This window comes from Microtus ochrogaster, chromosome 6 (assembly GCF_000317375.1).
Source record: "Microtus ochrogaster isolate Prairie Vole_2 chromosome 6, MicOch1.0, whole genome shotgun sequence".
Classification (NCBI taxonomy): Eukaryota; Metazoa; Chordata; class Mammalia; order Rodentia; family Cricetidae; genus Microtus; species Microtus ochrogaster.
In genome coordinates this window covers 73,267,011-73,292,458 of record NC_022013.1, presented here as the reverse complement: position 1 = coordinate 73,292,458, position 25,448 = coordinate 73,267,011, and the positions used below count along the sequence as shown (strand labels likewise).

Here is a 25,448-nt window from a genome sequence, read left to right as displayed (position 1 = left end):
CCTAGGTGAGTTGGGGGAAGAATATGCCTGGTCTATTGTAACCCCGAAAGCTGACTGAGGAGTACACTTCACAACACTTCCTTATTTTACCCAGAGCTGTAAATTCCCATATCTAAAGTGAGGCCTCTGCTTTCACCTCAGTGCAGTAGAGAAACATGGCCGTAAAGAGCACTCTTTGAATTTACCTGACTCATGTGCTGCCTCAGAAACACTGGAGAATGTGAGAAATGACAAGGCACATGTTTGCTGACATAAGAATCATTTTCTAAGTTCTTAACATGATTTTAATCAGTAATTCCTCAGTCATTTCTCAACCTATCAACTGATCTGTGTGTAGTACACAATTTTAAAGTATTTTATCTGTGCCTGGTAACACAGATCTGTACCTAAGTATTTGGGAGGCTAAGCCAGGGGGACTGCAAGTTCAAGGATCTCCTGGGTTATAGGGTGAGTTCAAGAGAAGCCTGGGCATCTTAGAGTACACATGATTCATTCTTGGGGCTATAGGTCTGTGGTAGAACATTTCCTTGACATATGTCAATACATAAATACTCTGGGGGTTATGAAAATAAAATAGTAAAGAAGGAAAATAATTGAAGCTAAAATACCATTCAGTTATAAGCCCAAGAAGAAGAGTGAAAGTTTTCTAGTGCTATTTTCTGTATGTGATTAGCAAGCTCCCAGAGTAAGTTCTCATTCTTTAAAAACATCAGTTTACTAATTATAGAGCTTCAGTCACAGGAGGCCAGGGAGAGCAACCTCATGCAGCAGAAAAATGATAAGTCCATGGTGAGAACAGATGTACTACCCCCTTCCCAGATGTGAAACTGTTCGATGTAACAGCATGCTCCCAGATGTGGAACTTTAGTTGTGGCTGACAGCTGGGGAGCGTACATTGTGGCAGTGAAGGCAGTTTGGAGGGCATAGGGCATAACATGCTCACAAGACCCAAGAGCTCCTTATAAATCACCTATTTGTCCCCAACCTAGCCATAGAAGGACAGAACTCACTCAGGAAGAGTCCGAGCTCTGCCATGATAGGGTTGGCCATTAGGAAATGCGATCAACCATGAGCCTCTGTTTCTCCTTGTGTAAAATATCATATTCTTTCTGCCAACTCCACAGACAAAAGCCATTTCTGATTGAGAACTCAACTTACGGTGAAAAAACAAAGCATTTCTGGTCAAGGAAAAAAGTTTACATGGAGTCAGGCATGGTGGATGTGTGCCACTATAATCCGTGTCCTTGGGAGGCAGCTGGGGGAGGATCTCCACATGTTCAAGGCAAGCCAGGTCTACATGAGTTGCAGACCAGGCATCAAGATTTTATGTCAGAGAGAAAAATAAACAAGATAAAATAGAAATAATAAAACAAATAAAATAAAGATACATAGAATCTTAAGTTTGAATTTGACATTGTAAATTATAGAACATTTTTAAAGAATGAAGAGACTTCTTGGTTCCAGTGGATGCATACTAATACAGCTATTTTCATCGTAGGCACTTGAACAGGGTAGTGACAATTATGCAAAAGTGGTGGAGAAGTTACTTAGGCAGAAAACGTTACCAACTTATTGTTGAGGTAAATATAAACTTTATATTATGCCAAGATTTTTAGCTGTTCAACATTCTGTAAGATGTGTTTCACCATGTAGTTTCCAAATTACTCATGACAAGTAGCTGTACATAAACTGTTGCTGTTTGAAATGTCTCCCAGAAGTCTCACGTGCTGAAGGCTTGTGGTGGCACTAGTTTGGGAAATTCTGGAACCTTTAGGAGGTAGGGTCCTGATGTGGGATTCCCCTCTGTATGCTGTGAATATCATTGGCTAATAAAGGAACTGCTTTGGGCCTGTAGCAGAGCTATAGGGGAACAGAACTAGGTTGAGAAAATGAAACTGAATGCTGGGGGAAAGAAGGGCAGAGTCAGAGAGAAGCCATGTAGCTCCACCAGAGATAAACACCGGAACTTTTCCTGGTAAGCCACAGCCTCATGGCAATACACAGATGAATAGAAATGGGTTTATACAGTTTCTGTGTGATTATTTCGAGGTTGAGCAGCAGGGAATCAACAAACAGCTCTCTCCTCCTACAGGGTCCAACTCAAGGAAGGTCACTTGGGTATGTCTTTGGGGACTGTCTTGTTCCAGTCCTCACCTTTATTCCTTACCCCCTCCCTCTTTTTTCCCTCAACCTCCCCTTCCCCCACTTTCTGACCCCATTCAGTGGTTGGTTTTGTACCTCACTACTTTGCAATTCTACCTGATCATGGCCCAGAAACAAAGGTGCCCACTGACTACTGGACAGAAATCGCAAAAACCATGGCCAAAGCAAGTCCTGCCTTTTAAGTGGGTTTCCTCTGGTTGCACCAATGCAGAGAGGATATGCAAGCACCAGTCTGAGCTTAATTTTGGAAAGGAAACTTTCCTGAGAAACTTATTTTTCCTTAAGTGACAAACTTTATTATACATAAACTGCATTAGCTATTTCAATTTTAATACCTTTGACTATGTGCATTTAGGAGATTTATTTGTTGATGGATATCTAGACTTTCTAGTGTGTTCATGGCAAGCAGGCATGTAGCTTATTCTTGAATCTCCCCCATTTTCAATGAAAGTCTCCTCTGACAGGCAGTCAACAGCTCACAAGGATATTAACTTGGGAAGTACAGACATGAGTTCCCTCTACACTCTCTTTAGTACTTTCTACAGAGTTGCTTTTTAGGTAAATGAGATTTCAAAAATCAGTAAATAAGGCTAGTGAGATGACTCACTGGACAAAGGCTATTGTCCCACATGGTGAAAAAGAGGACCGATTGCTGCAACTGTGCTCTACCCTCCCCACACCTGCCCTCAAACACATAGATACATATGCAAATCAATAGCAAGTAAATAAATAAACAAATGTCATTTTCAAAAATTTTAAAGAAATTATTTTTAAATGAATAAATAATACTCCCAATATGACTTCATTGAATATTTACATATTTCTAAATACATCACTATATATTTGTAATTCACTTTGACAAGCAGCAAATTAGTGTCTTTATGCTAGTTAGTATTTAACAAGTAAATGCTATTTGCCAGGCATTTAAAACTTGACTTTTATGATACCCATTTGGCAGGCTGTACATGCAAGGCAAAGACTTGCCTGTGTTTGCTTGGAGCACTAGTTCACATACTTAACAATGTTAGCCTTTTGTAATTGTTTTATATGGTGTGACAACTCTGACCATTGCTAGCATCCTGCATCAAACTTCTGTCAAGACAATGTGTGCCTCATTATTGTTGCATTCAGCCACCAAGATACTTAGCACACAGTATCTTATGCACCTTTCTGTGAATGGATAGACAGTGAAAAGTAATTTTTTAAACGACATTACTGCTGTTCCTTTTAATAAACTGAATTTGACTGGTCATCAGTCTGATTATAGCATGTCTAACTTCTTTCATCATTGGATTTTAATGAATGCAATATTTGAAACATAAGCCTATGAATTAGCCAAATGCCTGTTTCTGTTGGTGTTCAACACTTTAGATAGGAAATTTCGGAAGAATATTAACAAGTGTATAATTCCCTTGTGTGTTTCACCTGCCAGGCCAGAGATTTTCTTTTATTTTTCAGATAGAATGCCAGGAATTTTGGTAATTACCTTTTGTTTTGTATACATCTGAACAGCCATTATTGTTGAATTTGAAGTGTACAGAGATGGAGTTCTGCTTCTATCTGAACTTAATTATGCTATTTGCATGGAGAATTTTATTCCACACTTGACCCTCTTTTGTCTGTCACAGTAGAAAAAGTGTCAATATTCTATTACTGTTTTTTTCAAACATATTTCGTTTGATGTCTTTTAGTACTGTATTTTAGACTCAACTTTGCTTTCTTCCTTTTCTTTCCAGTTTTATATCTGCTTTCCTTTTTAAAGTTCACTGTACTTTTATTGATAACCAAGGATACATAAAATGTATTTTTGAAGCAATGTTAGGTGTATAGAAGAGTTACAGATAAGTTTAAAAGGCTCCATACAGTCATCACCCAGTTTTCTGCTCTTAAAGAAAGGAGTTCATGGTATTACTTTCTTGTCTCTCAACCTTTTTTGTTTTATTTTTATATACATGTTGTTTTGTGTATGTGTTTTTATGCATATTCGTATGTGTGTGGGGACATGTGTGTGCATGCATTTAGAGGCCAGAGGACAATTTTGAATCATTTCTTATCTGCCATTCACTTTTTCTTGAGACATGCATAGATAACAACTGTATGTGGGCAGTTAGTGCAGTCTCTGCAGGGCAGAGAAATGACCCCTGAACTTAGTCTTGGAGAAAACCGTGTGCATGAAGTTTTGGGGATCATCTTGGAACTGGAAACAGTGAGAGCGGCACGGATGCTGATCACATGGCCCAGGGAGTATGGAGAAGAGGACCAGATGTGGCCTTCAGAATTACTTCTCTGCCTTTTCACAGGAGACTTGAAACAATTCAGTGCATTCACTTACTCCTAGTAACGTTTGTGAAGTGAAATAGACATATGATATCTTCCTTCACATTTTAGATGGCTCAAAATCATTCATACTTTGCCTCTTCCCTCCCTATTGGCTTGAGTCTGGGCCATATGTTGCAATCTGATGGGACATAAGTCACACCCCAACTGATACTTTAAAGAGGCTTTTTTTTTCTTGATTTCTGTCACAAAGCCTCACCAGTAGACTGCGGGCTTTTGCCCTAGGCCTGAGATAAAGAGCCCTGGATAGTGGAGACAGAACTTTCACTCACATGAGAGAGAAACCATCTTTGCTTTGTAAGCCCCTAACATAACTGCATTTTCTCCTCAGCAAAGCTGCATAATAGCTTTCCTGATAACCAAAGCAAGTTTCTTACGTGGGACATTCTGCACAGGATACTCAGGCTTGAAGAACTGTGTTTGGAGGGTTGTTAGTTTATTCTAATGTTAGGGCATAGCCATGTGATGATCTATTAAGGCATTGATGCTGCCTCAGCAGACAGTTGGGTCCATCATAGTTAGTATTGAGCAGACATCTTTAACTGAGCTCTTGGGCAAGAGACTAGATTAAGGTCACAGAGGCGAAGGTTTCCTAGTCATCGCTATTAATGACAGCATCTTCCACCTCATGTGAAAAGGTATCCAAGCAGTAGAGCAGTGTTCAAGAGGCGTGGTCTAGCTAAGAATGAGAATGAGCAGAAGGGTGTGCAGGTGCCCACCTTTAATCCTAGCATTTGGGAGACAGAAGCAGATAGCAAGTCTCTGTGGTTTCTAGACCAGCCAGGGCCATGTAAAAAGACCCTGTCTCAAAAAACAAAAAGCAACTTGGAATGAGCATCAGGAAACAGAGTGACCTAGTCTTGCTTGTAGCTGCCATCAAGAGAAAGACCAAATCCTGAGGTGGTAATTTCAGAGACAACTCCTCAAAATATTACTACACCAAAATATTTCTTTCTAGATTTTAAATAATTCTGTGACACTGAAATAGGTTATCAGTCCTACGATGTCACATGTTCCCCACTACAGTGACTTTCTTAGTCTCATCTGAACAGAGCCATTCTAGCTTCTGCTGTGCTTAAACAAATCCCAGCTTCCCGCCAGACTGTGAATGGGGTTTGTTTTCACCTACTTTTTCTGCAACCTAATGACTTGGTTTAGTTTCTGACAGTCTCTACACCTTGTGCATGTCCTGGACTCTAGTACCTTTGGCTCACAATGATGGGAACACTTTTGTACTACAGAGGGTTCTCTGATTCTTAGAACATTCTCTTTATAGTCACCATGCTCTGGGACTTCACCCATGGTTAACTTCAGTTGGATACTTAGTCGTACTGATGTCTGGGACAGAAGCTGCCTCCTCTTTGTCTTCTTTCTTTCTCTTTCTTTTCCTCCTTCTGCTTATTCTTCTCCTCATTCTCTTTCTCCTTATTCTTCCCCTCATCTTTTTCCCCATTGTGGAAAACACAATTTTATTAATTTCCATCCTTTGAAATTTTCATACTTACATAATGTGTCTTAATCAAACCCACTTTTCACCACTCCTACAAGTCCCCCAGGACCCTCTCAACCCCTGTGAAAGAGATTATTTCCTTGATTTTTCAGTGTGTCTGTTTTCAGTACATAGCAAAGCTGTGTTCACTAATTTTGTATACTTGCACTCTGTGGAAAGTATTTATTAGCCCTAAGAGGATTTGGGGCCTCTTATGTATAGAATCCTATCCTCTGGAAATAGGAACACCCTAGCTTCTTCTTTTCCTGATATTTATTTATTTTCATTTTCTTTTCTTGTCTTTTTGCTCTACCTAAAACTTTAAGTACTCTCTTTTATAGGAATGAAGACAGTAGACACTTTTATCTGGTTCCTATGTTAGTGGAAATGCTGTTAGTTTTTCTCCATTAAGTATGATGTTGGATGTAGGTTCCTTATTAGAGCCACTGGAATTTGTGCTCTGGTAAGACTTACCAGTGTAAACTGTATAGGACAGTTTTTGTACATAGTGATTTATTTTAAAATCACCTTTTTCTATACTTTGCCATTATATAATTAATATATGCTCTGTATCAACACAGCCTGAGAACAGTTTGAAACTACAAAGACTATTGTAATATGTAATTAATTTGATATGTTATTGTGATATATATATATATATATATATATATATATATATATATATATATCTTAGTTTTATCTTTTAAATTGTGGTCATCTAGTCAGTGACCTGTGTGTTCACAGCTTTATGGTAGTACAACTTAACTGATAAAGATAGTTGTGATTTTAAAACATTATGGTTCAAATTATAAAAGTTATTTACTACATTGCTGGAGATCCCAGGATCACAATATTAATATATAATTAAGCATTCTACATTTCTTACAGAGGATTAATGTTTGATAGAACATTTAACTGATTAACAAGAAAAGGAACTTTTATTGACTTTAAATGGGGTAAAAACATCATCAACTATGATTTCATTGTGTGTTGTAATGAAAAATGCCAATTTGTTCTTATTATAAAAGGAATAAACTACTTAAAATATGCCACTAACTTTAAAATAATAAAAGCTTGCCATAACTATTTCTATATTTTTTTATTTTGCATTAGACAAATGTTTCTCCAATAGATGGGAAAATATCACACTAGTAAGATTTCCAAATTAATTGCAATCTAGGCAGCATTCTTCACCTTTAGTGTCAGGGAAAAGAGTGAAATATGAATTTTTTCTCTTCAGAGTCTTCAACTTCAAACAAACAGACTTAGAGCTCTGAGTTATTCATGTAAAATTCTGTTAATTTTCATCAGTCATGAAGTGAATTCAGATTGATTCACTTGCTCCTAAACATTATACTAATGGTAACTATGAGAAAAAAATATAGTTGGTTTGAATTTTTTTGACCAAAAAAACCCCTATTTTAGAAGTCAGCAGTACCAATTCATGGTTACCAGTTGCCTGAATATAAGGCAAAGCACACACCTTCATGGTTAGTTAATAATAGATAACTTTGATTAATTGTGAACTCAGAGTGGCAGTGATGTGGAAAGCTCGTCTTCTGCCTCTGTGTACATGACTTCTAACTCTTCCGTTCTCACCATGTTTGTCACTTTGTAATGTTAACGGCCACACACTCTAAAATGATTATGAGCATGTGTTATTTTAAATGCTGTGCTTTTGAGTGAGTTCGTGATTTCTTTCTTGAAACTCATCTTTTCTTGATTTCTATCAGAATGCTTAACAACAAAGGCAAGCCTTATTTTCTGTTCCTGTACCACTGTGTACACACAGGAGATGTAAGCTAAAACTGAAGAAGAGTGGGTAGCTGACCAATTCAAGTGTTCAGAAACCTTTGAGTAGAAATTTATCCTAGGAGTTAAATAGAGGAAACTGAACTGTGGATTTCAGACAGGAGTGGTGTGTCTCTAGCTGCCCAGGTCTGGGGCATGTTCTGGGACCCTGTAGGTAAACTGGCCAGGAAGCCCTGGTCTGCGGCAGTCTGGCAGGTGAGCTCAGGGAGTGAACTGCACTGCACAGGTGACTGCGCAGAGGACCTCTGGCCAGGAGTCACCAAGAAGGGAGCTGGGAGTGAAGGGAGCACATGTGACACACAGGAGGAAGAGGGAAGGAGCAGCGACAAAGAGCTGCGGTCAGTAAAATAAAGTATAATAGCATGCATGTGTGGAAGCATTACTTTGTAGCCGACTACAGAAGCAAACATTATGCATGCATATCATTAAAATATAACTTAGAAAAGTTTGAGGTTCCCTTTTGTTTCGGGAGTTATTTCACAGAGCCCACTGGAGCTATGGACGCACTAAGTTCCAGCTGGTAGACTTGGAGTAGGGAGAAAGGGCAGATTCTCCCACAGATGCTTTCAGGAAAACCAGGAGCGGAACCTGTGCAGACATATGGAATGGGAGAGGTTTCAGGCAGGAGGAGCGGCATTGAGAAGAATAAGAGAATCAGGCTGAAGGGGAAGGGAAGGGAGTTGTTAGAGACAGTGGGAAAGAAATCTTGACATTGCTTTGATGAACTTTGATTGTTTTATTTAGTCCAATACAGGAGCAGTTCTCATTTATCTGACTCCCCATAATAAATGACTTTGTAGAAAGAGTGGGTAAGAAAGAGATACAGACAGACAGGCAGAGAGACAGAGAGACAAAGCAATGTGGACATAATCTGACCAGCAGCCATTATGCTGCTGGAGAAACGAAACACTTGTGTGATCTGTGCTTTAGCTTGGCACTTCATCACGCTCCTGGAAATGACCACATCCAAGTGTGGCCTGGGGGCTTAGCCAAGCAGAGTCACTGAGGAGCTAAAGCCTCAAAGTCTCCTCAGAAGCACTGAAACGTTCGTAGCCTGTCTGTACCCACAGCATAGTCATTTACTGAACAGAACCAGTGGCCAGCAAGTTAGAAAGGACGACTGTTAGAAATCACAAAATAACAAGTCCACACGCACATCGGCCACAGACAAATAAGTACATTTTCCAAAGGAAAATGCCTTCCATGGCGGCTCTCCCAAGCAATAAGGCAAAGACCACTTAAAGCTGATGTGCTCAAGTGCTGGCCTTTGATCTTGATGAGTTTTACTCGTTCTACATCTGAGTAGAACCTTCTTTACCTTCCTTTCCCTGTTTTTCCTCCCACCTCCCTTCATTTACTTCTGGAGTTTACCCAGAAAGCACCAGTTGACCCTCACTGAGTGGGTGCCATATCTGCATTATAGTGAAACTGTACTCCTTGCATGGGTGGTCCTTATGACATGACAGAGCTTTTACTTTCCTGTTTAAAGTGAACTTGGAGTCTCAATAATGAAGGAATAGAAGTTTGGTTAATAGTAAGAATATTAAAGTTTTTGTTGGCTGAAAAATTGTGGTAGCTTTTAGTGTAGCTTATATGGGTTGCTACCATCTCCTTTGCTTGTCCGACTACATGGAAACATTAACATTACAAAAAATCATTGTTCAGACTAGTAAAACAAAGATCAACTGAAATGGAATGTCTACCTACATCTCTGAGATTGTATTGTGATACATACAGGTCAAACGCCTTTTCTGAGTGATTTTAAAGATGCTGAAACATATGTAATAAACATTTTAATTGTTTTAACTGTACTATTCAGATGCATTCACATTTTGAAAAATATTTTATATTTATCTATGTGTACATGTATGTAGTGGTGTGTATGAACACGTGAGCACCTGCACAGGACAGAAGAGGGTGTTTGGTCACCTTGACCTGGAATTACAGCAGTGGATGGGACTGGGGACTAACAAATTTGGGTCCTCTGGAAGAGCAGTGTGGGCCCTGAACAGCTGAGCCACCTTTCTGGGCTCATACATTCTATTTTTATGCAACCATCTCTCTAGAGCATTTCCTAAATAGTGATTTGTGCTTTCCAAGGTCCCTGGTAGCCACCATTCTGGTGTCTGTCTCTGTGGCCAGCTTTTCTAGGTTTGACACTTTAAGCGGGAGCCACATGAAACTGTTATTTGGAGGTTATTTTCAAAAGCTCTGGACTAGGCAACCTGGGACACCACATAGAATCCACTAGTGGTGTGTGTGAGAATAGGAACATGGGAATCTAGGAGACTTTTATTGCTAGCCAAGAACAGGAGACATAACCTTGAAAAGCAAGCTTCGCTGATCCTTCTGGGGTGACAGGCCCTCGAAATGGAGGTTAGGGACGGTCATATCTTTTCTGGAAATTCAGGCCCTGCCTCCTTCTGATCCTTTAAACAAGGTGTTTTCTGCCCTTCTTTGAGGTTGCTGTCTACTGTCTGAGCCGTTTATCCTGTAGGCAAGAGTGTAAAAAAGTGAGACTATCTGCTGCTCACCCCAGCTGCCCTCTACAACAAACCAGTTTTGGCCGGCCTGTTGAAGATGCTCCATATGCAGGTGCTGTGTTCTGAAGGACAAACAAAGCTGGGGCTCCTGGCCAGGCTCTGGATAGCACTGCCTTTAAAATACAGATTCACAGTTGTCGGACTCAAAAACCACCGCTCCCCCTTTACCGTCGTGTTATGCAGTTAAATGTACAACCTTCACACACAGCACCTGTTCAACCCCACTGTGAACCCCAGCACCTTAGTGACTTCATCTCTTTTGATCTTCACAACAGCTCAATAAAACATATAATACCTTTTTAAAGGACAAGAATCTAGACCAGGAGACTTACAACTCTTTTCAAAGCTACCCAGATGATAAAATAAAGCCAAGGGCCAGTGGGTAAGGTCTTGCCAGCAAGCATGATGACGAGTTGTGTATCTTTGGGTCAGAGGAGAGACCTGACTTCTCTCACAGGTTGTCCTCTGACTTTCACATGAACACCACACACAAAGGTCATTTCAAAAACAAAACGTGTCTGGGGTTCAAAACTGGTGCAGTGCTTTCAACTAGCACTGCTATATACAGGCAAGAACACCTTTTACTGATTGGAGTGTTCTGAAAGACGTAGTTTCCAATAATCATTCTTTCATGAGCTGAGAGTTGTATTTTTGGGTGAACAATATTATGTTGAAAAAATATGTGTGTAATGCTTTTACTGTTATTTTTTACTGGTGTAAGCTCTTTGAGTTTTTATTTATAATTAAAAGAAAAAACTACTATATGAAAGCAAATATATATAGAAATAACACATATATGTTGAAAAGGAGCGGCGGGGCTGAGTCCCCAGCACCCCAGCCGCTTGGCTAGCTTATGCCCCGAAATAATTACACAGACACTGTATTCATTTAATCACTGCTTGGCCATTTCTATCTAGCCTCTTCTAGGCTAACTCTCGCACCTGGACTAGCCCATCTCTAATAATCTGCTGTAGCCCACAAGGTGGCTTACCAGGGAGATTCTAGCCTATGTCCATCCTGGGTCGGAGCTTCATCGCATGTGCCTCAGAGAGCAGAGCTATCCCCACGTCCGCCCAGGAGCCGGGAGCATGGCGTCTCTGCTCTTGACCTTCCTCCATCACATATATGCATTTCATGGCAATGTTATCTTCAGTATAACTTAAATACAATATGAAATTAAATATTTTAATTTACCTCAAATAGCAGGAATTATGGCACATTTGGTTTAAGGGAGATGGAGAAGTTAAAGGCAGTAATGCTCAGATTGTTGATGAGTCATATATCCCCGGAGCCCTTCACAGATTCCTCTGGGTCAGACCAGACAACTCACAGAGGCTAATTATAGGAAAGTCCTTTGTATGGAGTCTTGGCTGTCATGAGGAAGAAGTGCCAGGGATATAGTTTATTTTTCTATTTTTCTACCCAGAAAACTTAATACTCATAAGCTAGGGTGAAATTCTTTTAGCTGCATGACTTTTGATTGGAGAAAAATGCATGAGGCTGTGGACCATAAAGGGAAGTTCTTGGAAAGAACCACACCTTACGCTGGCTGTTCCACAAGGCTGGTTACCTGCTCAGAATGTCAGTGGCTGTGCAGAGAAAGTGACATTGCGGGTCCAGAGCATAGTTACAATCTGTCTTGGCATCTTCAGACTCCTTGATAATCGTTCTCTGCCCATTTCTGTGTCTGACCCTAACATCCCTTTGACTAACATGTAAAACCTCAGAGTGTGGTTCAAAGCCTCTGGCTTCCACCAACCAAAGGCTAAGGATGCACAGGAAGACTTGAGCCCTGTAGCTAGTATCTCCCTGCTTAGCTGTGACCCTCCTACCAGATGAATTCACCAGTGTATTCTACAAGTGCCTTGCTTTATGACTTGCTTGCTCTGTAACGATTAAAAATTCATCAAACTGTTACATGTTAGAACAAGGAATTTGAGGTGACCTAAACCTGTGTTCCTAAGTTATGGCCAATCATTTGGCTCCAAGGTAAACCGTTTCTTTGGCTTTGAGGTGAGAGTTGTGTTTTTGTGTCAACAACTTTATGTTGAAAAAATATTTAAGTAAATGTTTTTACTGTTAATTTTATTGTTGTGAGCTCTGCAGATTGTTATTTTTAATTAAAAGACAGAGCAGATAGGGAAATTTTAATTCAAGACAGTAATTTCATTAGAATAAGAAACATTGCTGAATGCTTCTTTATATAGCATAGATTCGGGTATTAATAGAAAGAGTATCTTTCTTAGAAAGAAACTAAGAGTTTAGGAAATATTCACTCTACCAAGGGATTTGCTGTAATGTGATATCATTATATTTGTGATTTTATGGAGGTAAAGTGAATACTAAATGAAACAAAATTCCCAAGGCTGACTCAGGAGGCAGCTAAGCACATAGCATCTCACATAGATGGTTGGAAGGCACAATTTTGCCCCATCACTGCATCCGTATCCTTGAACGGTTTCGACTGAAGACAGCACTTCTTTGAATTTTTCATTAAACCCGACGTCTTGAAATATGAATTCCTTTTATGTTCCTGTGAGTTTTGGCTAAGAGAACCCCAGTGAATAAATCATACCATACGACGTGTCACCAGCACTTGTGAATATTTCTGCTTTGTTATTCTATTCTCAGCAGAGCACCATTGATTATCAAACTCAGCGGAGAGCATTTTATGATCATATATCTCCATTAGCTCTGAGTTTGACTACCATAGATTTTTGTGGTTAAGCTTGCATTATGTATTAGGAAGCCTATCTCTTCAATACAAAGTTTGATTTCATTTTCTAAGCCCAGATCTCTTATTATGTATTATGTATAAAGATTCTTATCCTTTATATGTAAAAATAGGCTGCACTGTCTTTGTGTAACTGAAATCTATGCTATCTTTTCTTTTTTCTTGATTCACAGGCAGCGTATTATAATATGAAGATGAATCTCTACAATGAAATGGCTGTCAGGGTAAATATTTCTTCACTTGTTAAACAAATGAAAAGTCAATTGTGCCTTGAATTCCCTTTTAATAAAACGAGCAAAGCAGAGTAATGCAAATTTGATTGATATGCTAATGGAGGTGGGGCAAGAGCACTAGTTAAAAAGTTAGCTATACTAAACACACAGTAGCATTGACAATTGCGGTAAAATGTAAGACACATAGCTGTAATGTCTATGCTTTGTAATGCCAGGGATCTCTGAGCCATTGCTAAAGAAAGACCACAAATATCGGTGAAGTAATGCATCAGTGTCCATATTTCATGTGAAATATCATGGTAAATAGATGAACATGGCTCTGAGATCTAAGAATCCTTCCTCACATAGTAATTAGAATTATTCATATGCTTTAGCAATAATAAAGTTTGTTTCCAGCACAGAAACTTTTTATCATTTCTGTGTTCATTTTTATGTGCTGGCTCTCTAATAGAAAGGTGACTTTAAGGCTGATAATATGGGTTGGATGGTAAAATGTTTGACTTACAATCATGAGAGACCGAGTTCTGATCCCCAGAGCTCTTGTAACCAGCTGAGCATGGTGGTAGTACTTTCCTGTAACTCCAGTGCTGGCAGGGTGGAGACAGGCTAATCCCTAAAGTTCATTAGGCAGACAGCATAGCCAAGTTGGCGAGCTTCAGGCTCACTGAGAGACCTTGTCTCCAAAAGAGGTGGGCACAGAAAGAGTGATGGGAAATCCAACATCTCCCTCCAGCCTCCACGTGAATGCTTGCCTGCATGCACTTATGTTTACACATATACACACACACAACACATACACTCACAAACAAGCTGAACATAGCAACCATATGCTTGAATTTGATTTCTGCAGATGTTGGCAATGAGTGCAAAAGAATGTATTCCCTTTATTTAAAACAATGTAGTTATAGCTTAATTGCTAAATTATTATGTATAGGGAAATTTCTCAGTTGAATTTTATTACTGCTTCTAAGACCTTTATTGCCTGATTACATTCTCTTTGATTAATATTAGTTCTTACTTCGGCAGAGAACACATTTTGCTTTTGGGCCAAGCAAAATAGCAAATTCTTTCTGAAAGCCATGTGCTGAATGAGAGACCTAGTTAACATTTCTTTGAATCTCTATGCTATCCTTGGAAAGGTTGCTATCTTCTATGTGGAGGCACAGGGGAGCCTGAACCAGGCCTACTATAATAACTGTGCACCTTTCTGTGTCCCTGGAGTTGGTGAGAACTCAGACAAGAGAAAGAAGTGGTATTATCTGAAGCAAGAACTCCAAGTAGGATGCCGTTAACCTTTCTCAGTAGCATCCACACAAGAAAACACTTTAGATTTTCTTTCTTCAGGGCATGCACTAACCTGAGAATGTATAGGGTTCCATTCTTTTTGCAGTGCTACCAAATGCTCAGACATGGAGTCTTTCAGAATCTCATCTGATTACTTCATGTCTGATGTGTCTCTAAAGTAAAAAGTAACGAATTATTGAGAACCTAAAACAGTTTTGCTTTTTCTTAAAGGACATGGTCTCATGTAGTCTTGACTATGCAGCCGAGGCTGGCCTTGAACTTCTGACTCTCTTGACCTAATGTCCAGAGTGCTAGAATTACACGTGTAAAATACCCTGCTCCACTGGAGAGTATATTACAGGTATATAAAAAAAAAACAGCTGAGGATATAGTTCAGTAGTAAAGTACTTACTTAGTGTATGTGTGATGTAGGTTCAATCCCTAGTGAAACACACACACGCACTACAAGAAGTTTAAAGACTCCCTTCAGAGGCTTGCGTTGAGTTAACTTTGCACAGGTAGGGGCAAGGCTGATTTGTGTAGAAACTCTCAATGATCCTCTAATGAAGGTTGATTTTTTAAGATTAGCAGATCACTGTTGTCTAAGTTATCTGGGACTGTGGTTTGTAGGCTGGTTTTCTTTGCTTTATGTTTAAAAACCACCTATGAGTGAGTACGTATGGTAATTGTCTGTGTCTGGGTTACCTCCCTCAAAATAATGTTTTCTAGCTCCATCCATTTTCCTGCAAAAGTCAAGATGTCATTTTTTTCTGCTGTGTAGTACTCCATTGTGTCAATGTACCACATTTTCCTTATCTTCAGAGAACTTAGACAACAATGAGGACACTAAGAGAGACTTACGTAGACCTAATCTACGTGGGAAGTAGAAAAACACAAAATCTGAGTAAACTGTGAGCATGGGGACCTTGGGGGAGGGCTGAAGGGGAGAGGGGAGAGGGAGGGAGGGGAGCAGAGAAAAATGTAGAACTCAGTAAAAAAAAGATTATCAGATCACAGTGAGCAGTGACCAGAACTGAATTTACTTATAAGTGAGTTTTCTATTAGGTGGTACTTTAAAAACTTTGCTAACCATGTTGTAGAATATTATTTTAAGATGTGTTATATTTGTTTATGCTGTGAAATGTTGTTTAATGATGCAAAGATCTGTAGCATTCTTTTATGCTGCATTTGTTTAACTCTGTGAAGCTGTGTTACTATGCCTGTCTAAATACCTGATGGTCTAAGAAAGAGCTGAATGGCCAATAGTGAGGCAGGAGAAAGGATAGGTGGGGCTGGCAGGCAGAGAAAATAAATAGGAGAAAATTAGGGGAAAAAAAGAAGGTGCAAGATAGAACAAGGGGAGAAGGACTCAAGGGGCCAGCAACCCAGTTAAACAGCAGACCACAAAGAAAAAAAGAAAAGTTGCCGGGCAGTGGTGGCGCACACCTTTAATCCCAGCACTCGGGAGGCAGAGGCAGGCGGATCTCTGTGAGTTCTAGGCCAGCCTGGTCTACAAGAGCTAGTTCCAGGACAGGAACCAAAAGCTATGGAGAAACCTTGTCTCAAATTTCAAAAAAAAAAAAAATAAGAAAGAAAGAAAGAAAGAAAGAAAGAAAGAAAGAAAGCTTAAACAGAAATAGAGAAAAGTAAAAACCTAGAGGCAAAAGATAGATGGGATAATTTAAGATAAGAAAAGCTGGCACTTATAAGAAAGAATAAGATTCCATGTGTGATTTATTTGGGATCTGTTTGGTGGGCCTCTTAAAAAGGCAAAAGAGTAAAAAGAGTAAACACAAACAACAACGATTTTGGCATTGCAACGTGGGGCTAGAGTAAAAGAAAACCCAACATTAGCATGACGAACACTGTTCAGTAGTTAGAGGCTATGGGGTAGAGCAGTCAGTACTAGGTAAGTGTTCATACTTTTCTAATGCAGAACAAATACATAAAATGTTTTGGCTTTATATAATAGACAATATATATAATAGACAGCCTAACTTTCTGTATTTTTAAAGGGCTACCTTTTCTATGTAAAATTCATGATCCCCTTTTCCTGTAGAGTCAGTCACTCTCTGAAGTTTTATTTCTCTACTTTACCGTAGACATGTTTTTTTTTTCTATTAAAACTGGTAACATTTTATTATTCATCCTAATTTACATCCCAACCTCCACCACAGCTATGCTGGAAGTCTCTTGGGACCCAGAGATGGCCATTCTTCAGTTTCCAATGCTTGACTTATGGAAGGTAGTTAAATAAATATCTCAGGACACTCAGTCAATGCTGTCCCTCCCTCTTATTCTTTCCTATGTATGGAGTTTTAAAAAGAAGTCCTTTGCCTTAAACAATTTTCTCTGCATCACTAAGGACTAAGCACCCTTGTTAGAAGAGATCATTTTTGCTTTTGCTGGGGATGGTTAAGCTATTTAAATTCCATAAGTAGGCGCTCTGGTAGGGATGGACTGGATGGCAGATGTAATGACTGTTTCTTGGAGAATCCCTTTTGTCCTGGAACACTTTATAGTGATTGCTCAATCAGATGTCATTGCTTAGCAAAGTGACTAGGACTGGGAGAAGGCCAGCAGATTCTCATTCTCAGTGATTTGTCTTGATTTTAGCACAATCACTTCAGTTCAGATTGAAGTGTTCGCTTTATGGGAAATAACAACATAACAGCTTGAACACTAAAAATGACTTAAAACAAATTTGCAAAGTGCTATAATTTTAGGGACTCACTTTCTCTTACAGTTATGAATTAATGTAAGTCACAATATCAAATTGTTTGTCTATTTAATGTCTAAAACATGACGAGTGTAAGAAAAATTATATAGTGACTTTACAGTGGTTAAATATGTCATCTATAAACTTCCATCTCAGTCCTTTAGACTACTTATAATTCTGATCATATTTATTGTGCCATGAAGGAAGCATCATTTACAGTAACAACTTTCATAATTTAAGACGCACATTGCTAATTTTTTTTTAGAAAAGATACTGACAGTCTCAGAGACTGGAAATGGCATCCTGTTTCTGTGGCTGCAGAGTGAAGAACATAGTCTTAGGCACAAACTTCAGTGTTTTTGTCAAGATAGGAAGGATACCTTAGACAATGTCAAGTGTATACATTATGATGCCTCCATTTCCATGTAAAGGAATGTCTCTTCACTCCCCTTGTTACTAAGATTACACATGCAAAGCACTTAAACCGACCATTAGAGAAAGCAAAGATAAGGAGAGCCAAGGAAGAGCGCGTGCTGCCATGGTCCAAGGATGTACACCAGGGCATCAAAGCTGGGTAGGACATTGTCAGCGTGTCCACTTTCCAGGCTTCCTGCACTTCTGTTTTAGGAAAAAAGACCTTTGTTCCTCTTCCACTGACATTCAGATCACTATGGATTTGGGGAATAATGATAAACGTAGTGGAGGAACCCTTTTCTATGAGCAGATGGCGTTTGCTGTACCAAGGTTTTGCCATTTGTCTCAGTGCTTAAAATAAACATTATTTATAAGACCACTTGGAATGCGATGTTACTTAATGAGGAGTATGCATCATTGGTCTGACTCGCTTAAGAGGTCATTCAGAACTTACCGGTTAACAAGCTGTAATCCGCTGAGCGCATGATGGCTTTGTTTAAAATTATCTATTCAGAGCTGATCAATGACAATAATTGTTTTATTCCAGTCACTTCTGAAAGTTCCTAATTACTTTGAAGGGCATGAATACTAGCCATTTATGGTTGTGTTTTATTTCATTTTGTTTTTTTGAAGTTGTCACCCATTCACCTTAAAATTAAGAAAAACAATATTGTAAGATTTATTCTGGCTCTTGAATATGTTTTCTTTTAAAAAATTGTCCATCCACCAGGACTCAAATATCAGCAAGAAATGTACAAAATCCCCCATATCAGTAGGTAAGGATATCAGATTCCTTACCCACATATATACCATGTCTATACTAACTAGAAACTGTTACGCTAGCTCCCCCCACCCCCGGCTATAAGAAAATGTGACTTCAAGATTAAAGACACGTTTTCTTTCTTTTTGTAGTGTTCACAGAAGACAATGGTGCCAAAAGTGTGGACTTTATAGCAAGACATACATGGGTTTGTGTCCTGACTCTGCCATTTGCTTTTGTAGTGGATAGATGAGCTTGAGTAAATTACTCCCCTCAGTTTCTTCATGTTAACATGAGCCCATGCCTTGTTCATAAGGAGTGCTTGAATGGAATCCATTAGTGTGATACTTGGCAAAGCAAGAAGCAAATGACTTTCAGCCTGTTCACGTCCCTGACAGTTGTTCACCTAAGGCTCAGTTCCTTCCATCTCCTTCTAGACACTCATTTTACACAAAGCCACTTAAGGAGCAATTATTTATTGTGATGGCTAGTTTAATGTCAACTTGACACAAGCTAAAGTAATCAAAGAAGTGGGGGTTCTCAACTGAGTAAATGCCTCCCATTAGATCAAGCTGCAGGCAAGCCTGTAGGGCATTTTCTTAACTAGTGATGGGGGAAGGCCCAGCCCTTTTGGATGTTGCCATAGCTAAGCTGTTAATCCTGGGTTCTATAAAAAATAGGCTGAACAAGCCATGAAGAGCAAGTCAGTAAGCAGCAACCTTTCATGGCCTCTGTATCAGCTCCTGCCTCCAGGTTCCTGCCCTCTTTGTGTTTCTGTCCTTTCTTCCCTCAGTGATGGACTGTTATCTGGCAGTGAAAGTGGACTTGCAAGCCAAGAAAACCCTTTCCTCCACTGCTTGCTTTTTGGTGGTGGTGACTCCTCCCAGCAGTAGTAACCCTACCTGTGCTTCAGTGTGGATGAGTTTTCATTTTTATCTTAATCATCACTTGCTATATTTACTTTTTCAGTATATGATTGTGAATAAGGATTTGCTGAATAGGATATGTGCCAAGAATATTAGGGTCGCAGAAGGTTCCATTTGAGCCTGTGTGGATGAGGTTGCTACTCTTTCCAGTACTAGCTAGAGTTGGGGAAAGAAGGATCCCGGGCCATTGCCGTGCCCCGCCCCCAGGAATCCCCTTTGTGGGTTAGCACAGGTTTATGTTTGTATGTACAGGCTGCTTCTCTCAGAAATGGCCTCAGTTTCTGTTCTGCCGTACAGAGACTTTTAGCCACACACTCACTCCTCAAAAACATCTCGATGTCTGCTGAGATGTTGATTTTCTTTGAATCTGGTAATATTTCTGGGTATGTGTTTCCTCAGCATCATCACTGAGTGCACGTGTTTCCTGCAGTGCATATCTCCTGATGGCCTCGTAGTTGATACCAGCGTTGTTTTGTCAACAGATAGGAGATACTGAACATCAGACACCACCCAGCCACCCATGTGGCCTTAGGCACCTATTGGACCTCACTAAGCATCAATTTTCTCTTCTTTTGAATGAGCCTTATATCGATACCTCAGCATAAAATGAGAACATTAAGTTAGATGAAACAAGAAAATACTCTCCTATTTGCATGTATTATTTATGTATGTAAACTTTGATTTGTTTCTCTGTTTCATTGAAAAGGGTTTGTACCAATTCCTCCAGGTTGTCAGATATTTTATGATTTTGGTTAAATTATGGAGACTTTCCAAATTGAATATTATATCATTTTATAACAATCTTTTTTAATCTGAAGAACTGATCTCTAAGATGAGATCCTCTGAGGAGTTTCAGAAACTGCTCAGTAGCTGCAAGCTCTTGCTGCTCTTCCATGGGACATTTGGCTCTGAGCACCCACGCCAGGTGGCTCACACCAGCCTGTGACTCCAGCAACGGAATCTGCTACCTTCTGGCTTCTGCAAGCACTGCACTCAGTTGCAGCTCTCCCATGGCTAAGATAATTAACTAAAGAGAAAGGAGTAATTGAACATAACTTGAAAAACGCTTTATTGACAAGCTCTCGATGTAGCTATAGTGTTGCTTCATTCTGGTTCCTCAGATTCATGTCTCTGGTTCAATAGCCTCACCATTGTGGCTGTTTCCTGTATTTTAATCATTTTTTCCATACCAAAAGGCTGACTAAGATATTAAAATCCCCACAAATATCAGACTTTCAAATGATTGTGAAATGCTTTTAAATAGCTCCTTTAAATGACAGAGAACATCATTGTGTATTCAATATCAATTCCACATTCCACTTACGTGTATATTTAGGCTTAATACCTTTAGCTAAAACACAAAACAAAACAAAAATACCGCTGGAAGGCTAGCAATGATTCTCAGTGCTTCCTTCCATATTTTTAACTAAGTGCAGACATTTTTTTGTCCACTAAATTGATATCATATTTTGTGTCTTAGTTTGAATTGTTCTGATAACTGGTGAATATATTATCAAAGGAGACAGATTCTCAGGATGACTGGGAGCTTGCAAGATGACCAGGAGCTGCCCTTAAGTGTGTTACTATGCAGCCCCAACACTTCTCTCACCCCAGAAAAGTGAAGCTCTGTCTTTTGGTAGAAGTAAACTATTTGGATTTCCGGGGGGGGGGGCATTTGAAGATGACAGCTTCAAAAGAAGTTCCATCGGTTGGAAATTGTAACCCATTTATTTCCCAGTGCTGCTCGTAGTGACTGGAAGAATAGATTTGCCACTGCTCCAGCTTAATTTAGATCTGCCACTGCTAGCTGACTACGAGAAAACTACATAACCTGTTTTTTGTCGTTTTCTATGAATGAGCTAAAATAATACTTTTCACATAAAAGTGTTCTGAAGATAACATAAGTAAAATGCTTAGGACCCCCTGACGCGTGAGAAGTCACCAAATAGTAGGTGTTAACATTACTAGAATAGCATCAAGAAGTCATGGTTAAGACTCAGGGCAGTACCAGGTGTAACTGCTAGCACCTATTGCCGGCCCAGCACTTGGGAAATGCAGGCGAGATGATAAATTTGAAGATAGCCTGGCATCTATCATGAGTTACAGGCTACTCTGGGCTACAAGGGAGGAACTATTCAAAGTGAAAAGTAAGTAAAGGCAACATCAGCTATCAGGTTTTTTCCCTTGATGGTACTAGAAATTTGAACCCAGAGCCTTGTTAATTTTTATATGATGACAATTAAAGAAAAGACAATGAATTCCAAAGAGAACAGGGTTTGGGGGGAGGGAAGAGAAGGGAAAATGACATAATACCAAAAATAAAAAAGTACAAAAAGAACATTTTTTTAAAAGACAGGCTCATTTAACAGTTTACTTCAATAAGGCCTAATCCAACCGGCAGTGCTATTGGTAGTTGTATTAGCTCTTCTTTCCGTTGCTGTGACCAAATAACGAAGGGAGCAGCTTCATAGCCAAGAATTTGATAAGTGGATAAAGAGCTTTGATCCAAGCGTGAGGATGGGGCTTTGCATCCCCAGTAGCTATATAAGAGCGGTGGCAATGATGGCCTACACCTGCAGTCCCAGTGCTTGAGAGGAAGAGACCAGGTATGGGGAAAGCTATCTGGTTAGACTTGCTGAAGTAGCCAGATCTGGCTGTTGCTAGAGAAGCTGCCTAAGTAAATAATGGGGACAGTGATCAAGAAAATTCTGACTTCAACCTCTGGCTTTCACATATGTCCACACATGCACCCACACATGAGAATGTGCTAATGAACACACACACACACACACACACACACACACACAGTAAATATAATATGTTTTCCCCAATGCTCATGACCTATCTAGTGTCAGGTTTTTTGCCACTTTAGCAATGTCAGATATGGGCTCCATCTCATGGCATGGACCTTAAGTTCAATCAAAAGGTTGGTATTCATATAACATTTGTGCCGCAATCCCATGAGCATATCTTGCAGGCACGTCTCTGTTGTAAGTTGCCAGGTTGGTAGCTGGCTGACATTGACAATCACTTTTTCCTATAGTGGCATGTGGAGTACCTTGCAGCATCATGAATGCTTGTCTGTAGGAGTGCAGCTTTCAGCTGTACGCCAGCTTGACGTCTCCCTGTTCGATGACATAAATATTCCCTTCAGCACCACAGTTTTACCATCAAGTTTTAAAGAACAACCAAATAGCCTTAGTAGCCTATGATGTTTGAAAGGGCTGGTCCATGCAACCTCCTTAGCCAGTGACTCAGCATAAGAAGCCCATTCCTGGCTATGTGGTTGCATAAGATGTCTAGTTGGAGCATTGTCCAAACCTTTATTTGATAGAAGTCATTATACATAATTATCTTGATTTGAAGAGGTATATTGTTTAAAAAATGTTAAATGGCATATTTTATCTTTTTATTTTCATTAATAGATTCAGAGGCGATGGCGTGGCTTTAGGATCCGGAAGTATTGCTTTAATTATTATTATTTGAAGGAATACTTGAGAGCTGTTTCAGAGACCAATGATGCAATTAGGTGAGTAATATAACCACTCATGTTCTAATGAAAGTTCACTTGGACTATCAGTGGATACTGGTTATTATCACACTTAGAAAAAGCCCTTGAAAGTTAGTGATATGTTGGCAAGATATAGCTACATGATTCTGTTTACCTTAAACATTTATTATCCACATGTTATTATCATGTATGATTGACTATAGATTTTTGTGTGTATGGTATGTGGTCATTCAAGAGTTTACTTTCTATAAAAATATGATAATAACTTAGATTTCTCTATGAAATGATTCTGCAGATGAAGTCTTCAGTAAACCTCACATGTATTTTGATGAACATGCAAAGCAGTGAGGATTTGCTTCTGAAGGAGGACAATATCATGGGACACATTAAAGGGGAGCAATCTGTAAATAGAAGCAAAGTGTGGCAGTCATGGCACTGCTCAGTCAGCTTTCCCAGAAGGCTGTGTGGTTTCATGTTGCTGTGCTTTCAAATAGACCCCACTGCAGTGACATGATTACTGCATGCCTTCGGGACATGTAAACGAAGTGGAAATGATTGTTAATGATTATTGGCACCCAGAGAGTTTTATTTGCAAATTTTGTTCCTTCCACAATCATTATTTTTTTTTTTTTTACTCTGTAATGTTTTTGGATCAAGGATACAAACAGTTGTTTTAAAGTTCTTGCTCTAAGGTGTGCCTTCCTTCCTGAGGGCCTCTCTTTGTACAAATCTGTGTTTTTAAATTGATTAACATGTTTTAAACAGATATTAAAGCTGGAATCCTAAAATTATTTTCTGTAGTATTGCCAAAGACCCAGCTTTGCCTAAGTGGAGGTCCCTAAAAGATTCCCAGATCTCCTCAGGCTGCTGGCACCATCCCTGTCTCCACTCTTCTCACCAGTGGATGACAGTATCACTTTGCATATTCGCTTGTTTGGAATATAATTTGATGGTGGAAGATACAAACTAATCCCACGCTAGTTCAGAATTATGTATAATAAAGGGTTATTTATTTTGAGGAGACTCACAGATAACTTTCCTAGATCATGGTCCTCTGCACAAACGGGTGAACAAGAACAGAGTCTAGCAGCCGGAAGTGAGAGCCTGAAGCAAGAGAGCAAGCACAGACTTTACAGCTGCATTTATAGTATAAAAGACCATGCCCAAGTGGGCTGGTATCTTAAAGGCTATTGGCTGGAAGAGCTGAAGGAGCTCCCACAGCAATAATTCCTGTGGGAGATGTAAGTGGTACATTTTTTATATGTTTTAAACAGCATTGCATCACAAAATTTGCAGGAGAAGGGATGGACTTCAAATGTATAACATTAAGTGAGGCCACATAATTATATTCTTCCTCATATAAGGAACCTAGCTAATGATATATGTATGCATGTAAGCAGTATGCAGGTACAGTGTGACATGCAGAAAACAGAACAAGGCAGACTAAATATCAAGAGGTGAGCAAAGACTGACCACAGGTGTTCTTCTATTAATGTGAGTTTCTGTTCAGTCCTTTATAAATTTGTGATTCTTGCTTTTAAGATTTTTTTTTAAATTAAAGTAGCAATGGCCTAGGGAAATAGCTCAGTCAGTAAATTTGCTATATAAGCTTCAAGACTAGAGCTGAGACCTGCCAGAACCCAATAAAAGCTGGGCACCATGGTCAATATCTGTAACCCCTGCACTGAGGAGGGGGCTGGAGGCACGCAGACCTCTGGACTCCATTCAGTCTAGCTGATCGTGAGCCCCAGGTTTACTGAGAGGTAGTGTTTCAGAAAATACGGTGGCAAGCAATCAAGGAAGACACCGGATGTTCCCTGACTGCTATAGGCATGTGTACACACAGACCCATCTGAAAACGTATGTGCATACAAAAACACATAAAGACACCCAAATTTAAAATAATTTGGGCACTGCTTATTTCTATTTATAGTGCTACCCATATTCTATATGTTTTATATAGTATAATGTCAGTTTTAATTTCTTCTTTGGAATTTATTTTTCAATGTCTAATATTTCTCTTAATTTTGCCTCTAAGTTTATAATATTACAGTCAAAAATACATTTGTTATGTATAAAATAAAATTGCTTTATGGAAGTTATTGTTTTTTGACTATACATAGATTATTTTCTTTTGCATGTTCTTGAAAGGCAAGTAAATGGATTTAGTTTTCCATCTGTGCTAAGTTGTATTTTAATTGCACAGTAAAATAATTATATTTGGTATCTTAACTTTGTAGTCTTTCATCTTGTTTAATGCTTCTGATTTTTCTGTATCCTTTAATATAAATTATTGTTTTCTTATCTGACATTTTTTTTAGATTTTATAAATTTCTCACATAAGACTTCTTTCTACTCTTTGGATTGCCATTTTTATAAGCATTCATTTTATTTTCTATTTTATATTTCTCTCTCATCTGTCTCTCTCTCTCTGTCTCTGTCTCTCTCTCTGTCTCTGTCTCTGTGTGTGTGTGTGTGTGAGAGAGAGAGAGAGAGAGAGAGAGACAGAGAGAGAGAGAGAGA

The 25,448-nt window shown here is 39.2% G+C and overlaps 1 protein-coding gene across 1 annotated transcript in view; it reads left to right on the top strand.

The window, feature by feature from the left end:
- The window catches only part of Spata17 (spermatogenesis associated 17), a 173,717-nt gene that overhangs the window by 20,353 nt on the left and 127,916 nt on the right, over window positions 1-25,448 (top strand). Inside the window, 3 exon segments of the mRNA XM_005348848.3 lie at window positions 1,499-1,580; window positions 13,252-13,302; window positions 22,840-22,943. Coding sequence (XP_005348905.1) covers window positions 1,499-1,580; window positions 13,252-13,302; window positions 22,840-22,943 — 237 coding nt within the window.